This window comes from Callorhinus ursinus, unplaced genomic scaffold, assembly GCF_003265705.2.
Source record: "Callorhinus ursinus isolate GAN/ISIS: 27379988/994484 unplaced genomic scaffold, GSC_fseal_2.0 scaffold11, whole genome shotgun sequence".
NCBI lineage: Eukaryota > Metazoa > Chordata > Mammalia > Carnivora > Otariidae > Callorhinus > Callorhinus ursinus.
In genome coordinates, this window is record NW_027397073.1 from 17,841,669 (window position 1) to 17,859,507 (window position 17,839).

General features: G+C 34.8%; 1 protein-coding gene across 4 annotated transcripts in view; it reads right to left on the bottom strand.

The window, feature by feature from the left end:
* Positions 1-17,839, bottom strand: part of WDR7 (WD repeat domain 7) — a 365,699-nt gene that overhangs the window by 185,382 nt on the left and 162,478 nt on the right. For all 4 annotated transcript variants that reach the window (XM_073898127.1, XM_025886347.2, XM_073898126.1 and 1 more), the window contains one exon: positions 11,510-11,623. In XM_073898127.1, the coding sequence (XP_073754228.1) occupies positions 11,510-11,623 (114 nt within the window). The remainder of the gene's footprint in view (positions 1-11,509; positions 11,624-17,839) is intronic.

Consider the following 17,839-nt stretch of genomic DNA (forward strand, 5'->3'; position numbering starts at 1 on the left):
TATCATCTTTTAAATATGCTTTCCTAAGTCTAGCAGTGACTCTCAACTAAATGGCTGTATCAAAGTTTTCAGACAGCTTTTTTATATCATTATCTCCTCATTCTACACTGATCACCACTAGCCAAACATAGGTATAATATGCAAATTAACTCTCCCTCAGCTACTATTAAGTATAAGGTAGTATTTTCTCTCAAGGATGTCCTTTCTATTTCATCAAATGATTCACTCTTCTTGGTAAAATTCAATTCAAACAATAAGTGTAAAAAATAAGCCAAATATAAAAGCACTTGGGAAATTAGAATAATTCATCAATATTTCCTGAGGCAGCTTTTAGAAATTTCTGAAAACTTGCATGGAAGTTCAGATGTAGCTTTTTCTCTATATATAAAGTATAAATTTGTCTAGTAAATTTATATCCCTAGGAGTGATCAAATACATAGAATAATCACTAAGTCATCTAAAAGAACTGATTTATAAGTGATTTTTAAGTTAGTTACAGATCGTTTACTCTATTTACTAAAGCAGATCACTTAGAGTGATGGTGGTGGCAATGCAGGAAGCAAGGGTCGGGAAGCAAGGGAGGGGGACACACAATACTTCTCAAGCACTTATTATGGGTCAGGCCAGTTCCTCTGCTAAGGTTAGAAGCAGTATCTCTTTTAAACTTCCCAACAATCTTACTATTCTTATATATTTCAGGCGAAAAAAAACGGAGGCTTCCTACGGTCAAATAACTTGCACAAAGTACACGGTGAATATGCAAGGAAGCTGAGATCTGAACACAGACAATGAGATACTAGAGCTTGTACTGCAACCCTATTTATTCTAAAATATTCTAAGTACATACTTACTATTGCAGACCAACTTGTCATCTAGTTGATTTGACTCTGTTTCACTTTGCTTTTCTGGTTGCATGAGTCTAAATGTTAAGTTTTACATCACGGTAACATGGATTTATTAAACCTTCATGTTAAGAGTGTTCTTCAGGGAAAAAATTCCCAACAAAGAATAAACATAGCCAGTCACCAGGCTTGCCCTCTGGAGCATGAACTTCACTCTACCCTCAGTTGTCTAGTAAATGCTCAATATCTAGTAGGTGCTCAAAAATACCAGCCAGGATGTTCTCAGCCTCCCTCAGTCTTCATTTCAAAGTCACTAAACTAAGAGTCAGTCTACCCCTGCCATGGCTGCTGTGATTTCCCTCATATGTAAATCCTACCCTTAACTCATCCCTGGTGCCTGGAATTCTCCTATCTAAAGTCTAGCTTGTGTACATGTATGTTGTGCGTGTGCATGTGCAACTGTGCATGAATATAAAACCTCTCTCTCAGATTAGATCATCAGCTTCTCAACTAGCTGCTTGCTTTATCAAATGTTCCCTAGAATGTGACAGAAAAATACAAGGTGCATGTGAATGTTTTTGTGGAGTAAAACTGAATATTCCTTATACTTATTTTAGGTGGTATCAGAGACATTGAAAAAAATGTATATAAAGGGCAAAGGGAGTAGCTAGTTCAGTTTCCCGGAATCCTTTTAAATTAGGTTTACTCCATTTAATTCACTCATCTGTATTTAAGATACATAGTTGTTGTTATAGTTTTTTTTAAAGATGAAATAGTCTCCCTTGATTTTTATCCTACCTATCAGTGAGGACTCCTCTTTCTATGTATCACATGAGGACAAACACATACAGTTCATGACTGTCCTCACCTCAAATACTTACGTTTGTGATTAAAATTTCAAAGTAAGAGTAGAAGCCTTTATGCTTCACAATTTTAATCCAAGAAATCACGGGGAAACTCAAGGATGCTGGTCAATTCAATTACCCTTTTGTGTAGTAAAAATGATTATAAAGTATCAGGAAGAAGAACTCTTCCAAACCCCACATCTGTTTTAAAACCTGTTTTCCCCCTTTAATGTGGTTTGCACAGTAAAAGTAATCATTCACAGGTATGACATAAAGTCTGTGAATTATGAGACATTGTTGTCATTACTTTTGTGAATTACAACTTTTGGTCATATGGGTTTGATATCAATTATAAGGGTAATTCATGTAATATACAGATATATAATAGTGTGCCACAATCTAATGCAATTCATTCTTATCCGAGATGTATTATTACACAGCTCACAAAAGGCCAAACTAGAAGTGCATCCTGAAGGTTATTCACTCACATGGAAGGCTTTGGAAAAACAAAAACAAAAACAACAGTTTCTACATTCTTATCCAAGTAAGTATTTCTGCTTTTTCCTATTTAGTCTAAATTTATCAAAAATATATATAATATTAAATCTGAAATATGTACACTGGTATATTAATGTGTGTCATTTTATATGAATGTAAAATAATTCTTACTTTATCTACAAAATATACAAAATTGTCTTTCTATACTAATTACCTATGTTTATTTTTTTCTAAGATTTTATTTATTTATTTGAGAGAGAGAGAGCATGAGCAAGGGGGGCAGAGAGAGAAGCAGACTCCCTGCTGAGTGCAGGGCCAATCCCAGGACCCTAATATCATGACCTGAGCCAAAGTCCTAACAATTGACTGAGCCACCCAGGCACCCCTATGTTTATTTTTTAAGAAAACAGGACGTCTTTTCTTCACATACTAAATATTTCCTTGCACTACATAAAATATTAAACTATATCAAAAATTAAAATAAAAGGATCTATATCTCATAAAGAGAAAATGATGTGCCACAATAAATACATTTGTTTCTTTCAAGATTTTTTTTTTTTTAAATGACTTGGTTTTGAATAAATTACTTCTATACAAGAGCACAAGATCTAGAGGCAAACAGCCTGGATTCAAATCCTAACTCTGCCATTTCCTATGGGCTTTATGTGGCAAGTTACTTAACCATTCTGTGACTTACTTTCTTGCCTTATAGAATGGAATTGACAATGAAGATTTATTACAATAAGTTGTGAGGATTAAAAAGAGCCTAGAGCACAGCCTGACACATATCAGGTACTCAATAAATGCTAGTGAGTTGTGACAGTTATCATTTTGAAGTCCCTGATTTTTTTTTAAGATTTTATTTATTTATTTGTCAGAGAGAGAGAGAGAGAGCATAAGCAGGGGGAGCAGCCGAGGGAGAAGGAGAGGGAGAAGCAGGCTCCCTGCTGAGCAAGGAGCTCGAAGTGGGGTTCAATCCCGGGACCCTGGGACCATGGCCCGAGCTGAGCCACCCAGGCGCCCCGTCCCTGATTTTTTTTTAAAAAAGATTTTAATTTTAAGTAATTTCTACACCCAACGTGGATCTCAAACTCACAACCCCGAGATCAAGAGTCGCATGCTCTGCTGACTGAGCCAGCCAGGCGTCCCGTCCCTGATTTTTAAAGGTCTTCTTTTAGATGAGTTTGCTCAGATGATGTCAATTACCGTTTATTTGACCCACTCCTTACAAAATATTATATGCAAAGAGGATGTAGCATGAGCATGCATGCACACACACACACGCAAGAAAAGTGCTATTTTTGGAAAATATCATTATGAAAGACTCAGTGCCAATGTGACAGCTGTTTATGTTAGAGCACCTTTGATACTTTACAATAATTTATTTATGTCATGAAAATGTTTAATATCTACTTTCTTAGCAAACCTCAAGTATACAAACATAATTCATTTAAATACACAATCACTTTTTTGGCCAAAATATATCGATATTATGTAGATTTTCCGTTTTTTAAAAAGATTTTATTTATTTGAGAGAGAGCGTGTGCACAAGAGCAGGGGGGAGTGTCAGAGGGGGAGGGAGGGAGAGGGAGATAATCTCCAGCAGAGTCCGCACTGAGCACAGATTCCAGGATCCTGAGATCATGACCCAAGTAGAAACCAAGAGTCAGATGCTCAACGAAGAGTCAGACACTCAACCGACTGAGCCACGCAGGCATCCCTGTATATTTCCTGTTTTAAAAAGTCTAAAGAAAATTTTAAAGAGGAAATTATACATTCAAATGGTACTTATTAGCCATCTTTTGTTCTTTTTCTTGCCTCTTTTTCTTTTGCACTTGTTCTTAGGCAAGTCACCCCAAGCCAAGCCTTTAAACATAAGCTTGAGCACATGAAATCTTGAACACATTAAAATTTCAATGGACAATAAAAAGCAAGTTTTCTTAGTGCTAAATAACTAACTGCAGACACCTAGAGGAATGCCACAAAACACTATGTACACCATCCCATACAACATGATGCCATACTCTACTTCTGTGGCGTATGTTCAAATGTCAGGCTTCCTGGAAAATTCTGCATTTCTCTCCTTCCTATGAGCATCTCCCCAGTTCGCATACAAGCCATCTTACTTCTCCTGCAGTGGGCCACCAAGTCCCAGAGGGAACTCTTGGACAACAGTTACACTGACATCCCTCACTCCAGGAAATCCACAAGAGATTTTGGTTTTCAGTGACGGAGCCAAGCTTAGACATGAGGCAGCACAGCTCCCAGGGCAAAGGGAAAGATAAGCACAGAGGGAAGAAACGCGTGACTAGAGATAGAGAGAGCAACCAAAACTTGTAGGAACCCAGCACCCCCATCCATAAGCACATCTCCAGTATGGGTCAGTGCAGACCACGGAGCAGGCTCTCCAGAGTTTTCAGAGTCTGCTTCTCGGTCTGTGCATCCCCACGATAGTACATCCCACCTTCCATTCCTTCATTAAGATTTAAATTACAAAACACATTTTCCCAGGCATTTTTTTGTATCTTTTCTCATTTAAATCCAGTGGATCATATCCTTTTCCTAATTTTGAAGACATGTTTTCCAAGAGAAAAAGATCAACTTTTAAGTGGGAATCAACAGCTACTGATTCAATGGAGATAATTATGTTCTTGGATCAGTTCCAATTCTCATTTTCACAATATCAGTAGAAAGTTTATCTAGAAAGGAGTCTATATTCCTTCACTAATGTGTTACAAATGCTTTTTGAGTTTAAACACCCACTAAAAAGGAAGGGGGAGGCTAAGGAAATATACACATAATATATAAGAATAGGAAAGACAGTAAATATACATAAGTAAATTGCTGGTATGTAGGAATTCTTTTTGAAACAGGAGTTATCTTATGAATTCACTAATTCAATCATTCATTCAATAAACATTTATTAAGAAAATGCTATATGCCAGGCTATTATTCTATTGCTAGAAATACAAAGTAAAAGTTACATGCCCACACATGACTCACAGAGGGCAAGTGAAATGGTCACTTCTTAACAAGACTACAAAGTCCAAGAGCAGAAGTGTATACAACAAACTGGGACATCTTCCAGAAGGGATTCAGGAAGACGGTGAAACTCAAGCTGGGCTTGGAGGGAACCCTCAGAGCTTCACCACATGTGTGAGACACTGAGGGTAGCACACCAGTCAGATGAATAGGTGCATGCAAAGTCTAAGTTATGAAGCAGCAGGGTAGTCTGGGGAAAGAAAGTTCAGTGTTGCCATAGCAGCCAGGGAAGCTCAAGATAGGAGTCAGTCCTTGTAGGGCCCTAGACGTCTCACTAAGGTGTTTGGACTTTGTGCTATAAACAATGGGAAGCCATTAAACAGCACTTAATGGGGATGAAGGGTTGAGGAGCTGGCTTCTGACGCTCTGAGCAGTAGAAGTCATGAATTAAAAAGGAGGGCAAGGGAATGAAGATGGGAGATGGCTATAGGAGGATATAATAATAATAATCCCATGTAGAAAAAATGAAAGTCCAGACCTATGCATTCTTTGTGGAAATGGAGAAAAGGAAAATCATCAGGAGATATTTAAGAGGTACATTTTACAAGAACTGGCACTAACTACATGTGGACACTGTCAGAAAGTGGGAAAGCCAGGATTATCCCTTGATTTCTAGTTTGGGATGGTGGGTGGTTAATGGTACACTTAGTGATGCCTTTAAATGAGATATAAATATAAAAGGAGATGAGTTTTAGTTTGGTAAAAAGTAGGGCTCATCTGGAACCATACCAAATATAGTATCTACACCTTCGAAGCACAGAAGGTATGTTAGCTACTACAAAATATGTGTTTAGTATAATAAAGTCTTTCGATAATTGTAAATTAACTTAAGAGTAGGTATCTACAGGACATTCAGGCCGAAAGACATATTAATCTGATATGCAGAAGAAAAGCCTAGATTGGAGATACAAATTTGATAGTTCTTAACGTAAGTGGTAGTTAGAAACAAAGAAAAGGGAAAGCCATACTTTACCAGAGGGGAAGTATGAGAAAAGAAAACAAATGACTAACAGCTATAATGTTGGCTATATTTTAATATTCCTATCAGAAACTCTCAAACGCCATACTTAGGAATTCTACTTAACACCCTATCAACACGCAAGTAAAGCCGAGTGTTAGAACACCAAACAAAATTTTATTCACATTTTCTTCCCCCTGATTAAAAGTATAGAAATGTGAATTATTTGGAGTGACATATTTCACTCAGATATCCATACTTCTGTTTTTCTTGATATCTGTTTTCATGAAAACTGCATGCTAAATAAACCACAGTGTTAGTAATTTATAATCATCCAAAGACCTTAATATAGTAAACTGATTTTGTAGCGCTAACATTCTGAAGTCAAAACCAAGGGCAGGGACAATTATTTAGAACAAATGACTTAAAATTCACACAGATCTGGGCACCTGGGTGGCTGAGTCAGTTAAGCGTCTGCCTTCGGCTCAGGTCATGCTCTCAGGGTCCTGGGATCGAGTCCCGCGTCGGGCTCCCTGCTCAACAAGGAGTCTGCTTCTCCCTCTCACTCTCCCTTTGTGCGCTCCTGATCTTTCTCTCTCTCAAATAAATAAGTAAAATCTTTAAAAAAAAATTCACATAGATGTAGTACTGTTTTTTAGACCGTAAATTTTAAGTTAAAGAATGAGAAGGAAAGGAAAGGAGTGCAGCGTAGAAGCTTATTCTAGTTTAATAATTATAAGGCCTCTGGCTCTATGTTGGAAGTACTTCTGATTTCTGAATACGTAATGCCCCCAAATTCTTTGGAACTTACCTGTATTTTAACAGGATGAATTTCCTATCTTTCAGTCAAACAAATGTATAGATATTTTATGAATAGGGCCCTTAGTAAATAGTAAAATGCACAAACCAATATTCAGTCTCAGACTAGATTTCTTTTTTAGCTCCATCTTCATATACTAGAGATGCTGACTTTAGTGAATGAATACACGTTAACGTGTCTGTTTTATATTGATGACTTCAAAAAGCTAGACAGAACAATAAATATTTCATCTTACATGGATGCAATATTTAGTAATAAACACTACTTATGTTTACAGTCTTACATCACAGTAGTCCTAAATAATTTAAAGAACAAATTTAAAAAGAACATTTAAAGAATATGTGATTTTTTTCTAAAGGAGATAATCTCTTGGTCTAAATTTAGAATAACAAGTTTATATTTTAAACAATAAGATATCCAGCAATTACCAGTATGATATCAAAAGCAATAAAGGTAGACTGTGACATCATCTCACATTTGAAAAGAAAAAAGATGCTGAAGTTCAATGAGTTTAAGAACATTAGGCAGTGTGGGGTTGTATTTAAGACCACACATAAGCTTTGGAGCCAGGCAGGACTCATTTTAAGTCCCAGATCTACCACTTCTTAAGTATGTAACCCTGTAAAAGTGACCTCTCTGAGTTTGTTTCCTCATCCATATATCTGGAAAAATATCAGTATCTACTTCAAAATGTTGTCAGAGTCAAGTGTAAAAAGTGCTTGGTACATAGTAAATTGTCAATGAATGTTACTTTCAATCTCTCTTCCCCTTCTCTATTTTTATTTTTTTCCACAGGATTTTTTTCTTTGTTTCTTTCTTTCTTTCTTTTTTTTTTTTTTTTTACAAATTACATGTAAATTTTACAAGAAATATAACAAATACAGTTAACACACCCATGTGAATCCACATATCGTTGCTGCTTTTGTTGTAAGCAGCTGAATCTGTCAACTGTTCTGCTGATCTACTATCAACCAGTCTCTTTTTGACAATGTCAGTGACTTCTGACCCTTTATCACTGTTATATGGATAGTGTGTCCATCCTGCATTAAACAAGAGGCAGGATACTGCAGTATGACCCTCAGAAGAATTTAGTGACTTTCTTAAAGGGATCCATGCAGGTTTGTGAATGGAATCTTTCCAAAATTCTTTTTAACTGCAATTAGGGGTAGACTGTTTTAAAATGCAACATTTAGGGGACATATAGCTTCCTCGTCACTCAGAATGCCATCCTTTATCATGATAAAAACTATATAAAGATAATTAAGTCAAAAAAGATTATAAGTCATCTAAAATTCTTCCTATATAACTCAGTTTTTAGTGAGATTTACTCTATAATTATGACCTATTTAATATTGTAAGGAAAACAAGAACATATTACTTACAAATAATGACTATATATCTAAATAAACATTTAAGTTATAATACTAAAAACAAAAGTAGATTGTACAAACAAAAGCAAACACACGTATACAGTAATATTCGTGTAATGCTGAAATTATATTCTAGAAACAATCAATGCCATTCTTTTTACTGTAAAGAAAATACCATTATTGTTGTTAAAACAGATTTTAATAGAGTATTACAAAACCTGAAGCAATTCCAATGAAAAAGAATGAAAAATTACATTTCCTATGCACACTGTACTGCAGTATAAAAAAATTACATGAAATAGGTTTTAATATTTTTTCTACATAAAAATAATATTAATCTGTGAAAATGGCTCATATAGCTTTGATGTGTAATTGAAAACATTTGGTTAAAGGAAAAAATCTGATGAACCCTAAGACAGAATGCTGAGTAAAACGGAGTATGTGTGTCGACCAAGGCACACTGGCATTACTTTGTAGAGCCAATCAATAGATATTAGCTTTAAAAAGAAAGATATAGAAAGAAGCTGCCGCATATTTTTTTTAAATGACAGGGTGAAGGTTTAAATTGTCTCAATCAAGACTCAATTTTTTCTTCCCAGTTTTTCCAGCTGTTCTCTTCCAGTTAAGACTCTTCATTTCCAATAAATTTAATTAGTTCCAATTGATCATAGCTAACAGTTACATAGCTTTATCCATGCTTCTCTCCTTTTATAAGGCAAACACTAACAAAGCCTGCTAGGCTCAGATCAGTGTCATAAGACAACATTCACACCTCATGCTTTCTCACCCAAAAAGAAAAATTTCAAAAATAATTATTCTGTCTAAAGCACTAAATTATACTTCAAATTTAATTGGTATCTTGGTTAACTGTTTAATTAAGATAACTGAAGAATTAAGTCCCAAACTGCTACAAATACAAAATTAATATAACTATGCATATTAGCCTAACCAGAACTTCCAAATAAGAGTTCATTCAAAATACAGGCAAATATGCCTGCCATAATATAATTTCTATTTATTTTTTCAGAAGATATTAATGGAGCAATTCTTTTTACGTAACCAACAAAACCCCAGATTTTTCAAAGTGAATGGCTGAACTGGCCAGCTTTCCCTTCTGTAGAACTGGTGCTCTACAGTGGTGGTTATCCCAAAATAAGATTATTGTGCCTGAAACATGGTTTTTCTCAATGCATCTACCATATTTTTCATAATGTAATTTATATAGAATTCTAGTCAATAAAAAGAAATATGGGTTTCTTCTAAACCCTCATAAAAATCTATACCACATCTTAATCAAGTCACACAATTCAAAGGTAACCTAAACGATCTACAGACTGCAGCATGCTAGTTGCTTTGACAACATGTTAAGGAAGCCTTTTTTAGTTATTTAAATTCTCTGAACATTCTTGCCTCTAGTACCCATGCCATGAAATGAGTAAATCAACTGATCAAAGCCATTCATCACATATGTTTAACTTAACCTTGTACAGATTAAAATATAGTCTACACAGCATTGACTCTCCAAACTAGATTTTCATTTTTAAGCTTCTTGATTTTTTTTTTAACAATAAAATAAAAGCACAGTCATGTGCTATTTGCAGTCTCATGACTTTGTGGTAGAGTGCATAACTCAAAATTTCAATGTACAGATTTAATAATGCTTACTTGAGTGCTCAAAAATTTAGCTTTTATTCCAGAATGCAAATTGAGTTATTCTACTGTTACAAAGGCAACTTCTTTTCCTCTATGAATTAAACCACTACATTTTATAGACTAGAGGGCGTTTAAAATTAATAGGGAATTAAAACATACTATAACATTTAAAAAGCATTGAAAATGGAATAAAGAATGAGTTAAAAAAGATCCGCAAGTAAAAGAATTTCCTTTAGTAGCTACTGACACAATTTCATAATTGTGAAATGACTTTCAGAAAAGTTGGAAATTTCTGGAATCATTTATATTTATACTTAAGTTGAAATTTTTTTAAATCAATGAACTGACACCTTAAAAGGATTAAAAAGTAGCAAGTACTAGGCAGCACCATTTTTACTGGAAACCAGATACTCTCCACTTGACTCAGCAAGTTATTTGCAGCAGTAGCACAAGGCTCTAGGTTTTTGATTACATGCCTTGTAAATTTTCAAGGGAGATCATTAGGCTTCCTCAACTTCCTTCCAATGAAAAACAGTAAAGAACCTGCCACACAGAGCTTTAGAAGAAAAAAAATCTTTCTTTAATTTTTTTTCTTCCTTTAAATTTTTGTTGAAAATTGTCCTGATGTTTTCTGGGCATGCTTCTTTTCGAATTATTGATTACTATTAAGTTACTATTTGTTGCTTCACAATAATTATAGATTTATATGGTCAGATTTTTTTAATAACCATCCATACAAAAAAGTTTATCATTCTTAATACCAATAAAAATATTTATAGTGGGTTGTTCTTAATCCTCTGTACATTAAAAGAAATTGAGCTGAATGCATTTGGAGATCCAGTAACTGAAACTGATTTAAATCTACAAAAAGATAGGCAGAACATATGTGAACACAAAACATAAAGAATATGGAACATATGTGGTATATGGCTTTCTTAAATTTTACTTTATGCCTTTATTTATGTAAGAAATAATACAGGTAAGAATGGTCAATATCTACACAATGTAAATAACTTTAAAAAGCAGCACCTGCTCGTATACTATAGGTACAGAGAATATCTGTAAGTTTCTTTACACAGCCTATATTGCATATATTGCCACTAGGACTTCAGTATTTTGCAGTTTACCCTATAATTGCAAAACCTTTTATAACATAATAGGTGTATTCCTCTACATGTTTCAAGGCTTTTTATAATGATCCTAGCCTCTGAATTAGAAGGTCTCCAGGAAATCAAATGCACAGCCAGCAGGTTCATTGTTATAGCAACAATAAGCAAACCTAGACCAAATAAACGGTTCTGCTTCTTTCTACTTCAAGATCAAAAAGGACACTAAAGAGTCTCATAAAACTAAACGCTCCATCAATACAAGTTTCCACCTTTTCCACCAACATATTTAATCCCCTTATAAATGATCTAAAAGCATTTTCCAATTTTGGACAAAGAAGTTCAGCCAGATTATGTTACGATGTCCCTGCTTACCAGCTGTGATGTCATCATCTGCAAGGTCATGCTCTTCCTCCTGGACTTTGGCTTCTGGCCCCAAGGCATCAGGAGCAGTGCTGACAGTCTGCACGGCGTCCGCTGAGACTCCCGCTGGGAACAGATGGAATCACAAGGTCTAGTTTTAAAAAAACTAAGAGAAAGGTGGAACAAAACTCTTAAACTTTTCAATTTACTTACTGGATACAAATGCAATATATGAAAAAAATACAATATGTTCCCCACAATTAGGTTGAGACAGAAATTAATGAACAAAATCTTCAGGTGTGCTCTACTTCCTTATATGTATATATGCACATGGGTACAAACCTTACTAACTCCACCTAAGATCTGGGAAAAACAGAAGAAGGGTGCTTCGGTAAACTACATTCTTGCTTGATTCCTGTCAGCACTTTTGCTTCAGTTACTTTAGGTGATCTAGACATAATTATGATGCACAGAGGAAGAAAAGAACTAAAAAAGTGCAGGACCATTTTAAAAGTTACTTCTTTTTAATACTGATTAGCTTATAATTTGGGGGCTGGAAGGAAGGATGGTGACAATGCTCTGGGTCTCTGTAAGAGACCTGAAAGGCACTGCCCCACAGTGGATACTATCTCTTGTCTATGGAGGAATTAGATAGGAGATCTGGTAATTATCACACTGAAAGAACCTAACTGAAGCAGATGGCTGCTCTAGATCAGGGGCCAGAAGTTTCCATTCTATAAATCATCTGGAAACTTGCCAACTGAAACACATATGTCTGTTCCTTATACACTATTTCCCCACCCTTGAAGATATATTTTGTTGTCCACTACATTATTTCTAATTTGGTAATGGATAGTACGGCGTCTCAATATTTTTCATATGGTTATCAACAGGTATTACTAAATCACAAAATACAGAAATTTCACCAATGGAAGTTACTTTAGAAACTGAACCGTCTAATCAATCTTTTAAATAAGTACTTCAATAACTGCATTCATAGTATCCATAGAAATATTTTAAAAATCAAAAGCTATAAACATTCAGGACTTCTTTTTTTCCCGAGGGTGTATTAACTTAAACATTTCTATGTGAAATTCAATCTTGCTGCCTCAGGTTTACCAAAGTAATCAAGAGAGGAAAATCTTAGTCTTGAACCACCTGAATGACCCAGAACTGGATTTACCAGTAGACAGTTCCAAGGCCTAATGACTTCAAATTGGGAAGGAGGACACACCATGTAAGTACCACTACTTTGTTCAGAATTGCTCCAACAAAAAAATGAGCAGTGCTAAATTCAATGGTCTCTGATGAATGCCAAATGATGCCATCCCTCTGCAGTATCATGTTGTTGTTAGGTTTTCAAGATAAAACTTTAAAAAAGGGAGGGAGATTACTACAAAAATACTATGAAGTTAATTACTGAATTAAAAATGGCTTTCAGTAAAATAATCACAAGGGGGAGGAAATTAGGTAAATGCCATATTTCTAAGGATTTATTGCTTAAACACAAAATCAAAGATTATGTCCTATCAAATCAAAATATAAATCTCTGAAATCTCTTGGTCTTGTTTCTTAATACCTGATAATTTTGAAAACGATCAGAGAAATGGGGAAAAGATATTAAGGAACAGTTTAGATAGTACCAACTTTTATTGGTATTTTCCTTTCCTATAAAATTAAAGGATTCAGTAAAAATAAAGCTAGTATTTATGTAGTAACAAGTTTATAAATCCATTTAAATTCATCTCATTGAATCAGAGAGGTTAAGTAACTGTTCAACATAACACAGCTACTAAGAACCAGTACTGACACATAGGTCTTCTGATTTCAAACTCCAATATCCTTTTCACCATGAAGTTCTTCCAGGTAATGGGTTGCTCAGGGCAGGGTAGGACTCTCATGGACTCTCACAATCCTGAGTATCAACGCTGTCAAGCCCCCCCCGCCAAATTCTTGTGCTGTGCCCGGTGACTAGTCAACTGTGGGTAGTCAATACTTTGGGACAGAGCTTAAGAGCAAACATGCATTTCTCAAAGTAATCAAGGCTCAAAGACCAAGAAGCAGCTATGCTGAAACTGGTTCTTTGATTAATGCTTTCCAAAACAAAGTTATAAGATCCTTTATCTCTTGACAGAAAAAAAAAAAGAAAATGTAAAGAAAAGAAAAACAGAAAAAAGAAAACTACAGATCGATATCGCTTAGTCTCAAAAGTCCTAACTGAAAGGTAAGGAAATAGAATTCAACAACACAGACGAGGAATTACACACCGTGATCAACTGAGATTTATTCCAGGGATGCAAGTCTGTTCTATGTCCAAAGATCAATCAACCTAACCAAAACATTAACAGGCTAAAGAAGAAGAAGAGCATTTGATCATATCCATCAATATTCAACATCAACCTATGATCAAAAAAAAAAAAACTTTCAGAAAAAGAGAAATAGAGGGGAACTTCTTCACTTAATAAAGAGCATCTGCTAAAAATCTGTAACATTGTACTTAATGGTGAAAGACCGAATGCTTTCCTCCTATGATCAGAAATGAAGCAAAGCTGCCCACACTCACCTCTCTTATTTAACAGAGCAATGGAACTTCTAGCCACTGTAATAAAGTAAGAAAAGAAAATGGATACAGTTTGGAATGGATGAGGTAAACTGCCCCTACTTAAGGATAAAATGATTGTCTACATAGATAATCCAAAGGAATAGACCAAAAAAACAAAACAAAACAAAAACAAAACAAAAAACTGAATAGGTGAGTTTAGCAAGGCTGCAGAATATAAGAAAAAATTTTTTATCAGTTATATTTTTATATGCTGGCAATGAAACTACATTTAAGAAATACTACTAACAATGGTTCAAAAAGCTGAAATACTTAAATGTAAATCTAAAAGAAACATATACAGAGGCACCTACGTGGCTGTCAGTTAAGCATCTGACTCTTGATTTCAGCTCAGGTCATGATCTTGGGTTATGAGATCAAGCCCTGCTTTGGGCTCTGTGCTCAGCAGGGAGTCTGCTTGAGATTCTCTCTCTCAGTTTCCCCCTACCGGACCCCCCTACACCCTCGCTAGCTCTCTCTCTCAAATAAATAAATAAATCTGAAACAAAAATATACAAGAATTATATGCTGAAACCTACAAAATACTGATAAAAAAAACAAAGATGATCTAAATAAATGGAATGGAAAGACATACCATATTTATATACTGGAAGATTCAACAAATAGTAAAGATTTCAATTCTCCAGAAATTGATATACAGGTTTACTGCAATTTGTATCAAAATCCTTGCACAATTTTTTTTGTAGCTATAGACAAAATTATTCTAAAATTATATGGAAAGACAAAGGAATTAGAATAGCTAGAACTTTGGGGGAGGAAAAGGAAAAGGTAGAAAAAACCCATATACTCCATTTACAGACTTATTATATAGTTAAATTTATTAAAACTATGTGGTTTTAGGTTAATGGAACAAAACAGAGAACCACAAAAAAGATGCATACAAATATGCACAACTGATTTTCGACAGAGGTGCAAAAACAATTCAATGGAGGAAAGATAATCTCTTCAACAGGTGGGCTATTAGAACTGGACATCCATAGGCAAAAATATGAACCTTGACCTAAGGCTCATGCCTTATATAAAAATTAACTCAAAATGGATCATGGACTTAAATGTAGAACATAAAATTGTAAACTTTTAGAAAAAAAGATAAAATCTTTGAGATATATGCTTAGACATGACACCAAAAGCATAATCCACAAAAGAAAAAAAAATGGCAAAGTGGACTTCATCAAAATTAAAAACTTTTGCTCTGCATAAGATCCCATTAAGAGAATGAAAAAATAAGCTACAGACTAGTACAAAAGATTCACAAATCACATATCCAACAAGGGACTAGTAGCTAAACTATATAAGGAACAAAATCTTTTTTTTAATTTTTCAGCTCTAAGGGCTGAGCCAGGCAGGTGCCCCTATGTAAGGAACTCTGAAAATTCTACAGTAAATAGTCTGGCAGTTCCTCAAAAGGTTATCATATAACCCAGCAATTGTACTCCCAGGGAATGAAAACCTACGTCCACTTGTACATGAATGTTCACAGCAGCACTATTCATAAAAGCCAAAGAGTGTAAACAATCTGAGTTGTCCATCAACTGATGAATAAATGTATAAATATATCACAATTTATCAAGTGATAAATCCTGATATATTCATACAATGGAATATTAATCAGCAATACAAGGAAATGAACTATTAGGTAAAAGAAGCCAGTCACATCTATGATTCCATTTACATGAAATGTCCCAAACGGACAAATCTATAAAGTACATTTGTGTACTTAGGTCTTGGGAGTGGGGGGAAATGGGGAATGATACTATGGGTACAGAATTTCTTTTATATACAATGAAATATTACTCAGCCATCAAAAATGAAATCTTGCCATTTGCAACGATGTGGATAGAACTAGAGGGTATTATGCAAAGTGAAATAAGTCAATCAGAGAAAGACAATTATATGATCTCACTGATATGTGAAATTTAAGAAACAAAACAGAGGATCACAGGGGAAGAGAGGAAAATATAAAACAAGATGAAACCAGAGAGGGAGACAAACCGTAAGAGATTCATGATCATAGGCAACAAACTGAGGGTTGCTGGAGTGGAGGGGGGTAGGGATGGGGTGATGGACATTAAGGAGGGCATGTGATGTAATGAGCACTGGGTATTATGTAAGACTGATGAATCACAGACCTGTATCTCTAAAACCAATAATACATTATATGTTAATTAATTGAATTTAAATTTTAAAAATGTTAAAAAAAAAAAGAAACCATATGTAGATTCACACACACACACACAAAAGAATTCCTTTTGGGGGTGATGAAAATGTTCAGAAATTGGTTGTGGTGAGGGTTGCACAACTCTGTGAATATGCTAAAAAAACAACAACAACCCTGATTTGTGAACTTTCAAGGGTGAATTTAATGGCATGTGAAGTATACTCAAAAATGCTACTTTTTAAAAGTTTGCCTTCTAACATTCCAAATGAACACAGCAACAATGCTACTTCTGCATACTCTCTTGGAACCTTTTCTACCATGCAGCTGAAGAAAAAAGGGGGAAAAAGAGCCACATAGAACATTTATGCAATAAGAAAACGACATTTGCCATGAATATTTTGTGTGAGGAAGCAGTAATATTCCATTTTAATTTTTTAAAAAATTAAATATTAATAATATTAAAATTAATATTCTTGATTTTGACCTTTTGTATAACTCATTCTGTTAGTACTCACAGTCAAAATATCTGGTTGTTTTGGTACCAATCAATAAAAAGACATTGGTTTGGTTACCTCAAAATTACATATATTTCACTTTTTTAAAGACCAGTTAACTGTCCTAACTTCAAACTGGACACTGGGTTGCTAACAAAATACCTAAGATCCCTAACTTCTGTTGGGAGATCACAAGGGAAGAGAAGCTGAGAATGGGAAGACCACATTACTACCATCAACTGTCAAATAGAAATGTTGCAGATCATTAACTAATTTTAACAGTTCACTTTGAGGAAATGATAGAAGCTTTTCCTTTTGAACTTTTGGATCATACAGTTAGGGCAAAAGATGAGCAGAGCTATTATTTAATCCCTCTAAGCATGGCAATCATTATCTGCAAAAGAAGGAATTTAAAAAAATTCCTAGTCATAGCTTAGCTATTTCTAATCTCCACAGTATTTTACATGTTATGGTATCATCTTATGTTAGCAGGCTGACATCAGAGCAGACATTCTGTAAAAGGCAACCATAGGCTAGTGGTGTGGGTAAGAGACTGACTACAAAGTGGTATTAGCAAATATTTTAGAGTAATGACAACAGTCTCTATGTTTGGGGGTTTTTAAGATTTTATTTAAGTAATCCTCTCTACCCAATGTGGGGCTTGAACTTACGACCCCAAGATCAAGAGTCACACACTCCACCAACTGAGCCAGCCGGGTGCTCCAAAAATAATCTCTATGTTGATTGAGGAAGTGGGGACGGGACTATTCATATTTGCTTAAAACCCAAAGAACAATACAATTCCTGAAAAAAGGTGAACTTTACTATATATACATTATACCTCAATAAACCTAACTTAAAAAAGAAACTGATAAAACAGAAGGTACTACATCACTGTCACTAAAGAGAACTGAAGATTATGCCAGAATATAATGCTGCTTTCCATGAAACACAAAGACTAGATAAAATTGTTTTATTTTCTTCTTGGCATAGAGAACTAAACTTTTTGAAGCATAAAAGTCAGTTTACTACTGTCCACTATCAGTAAGATATGAAATATTTCTGAGAAA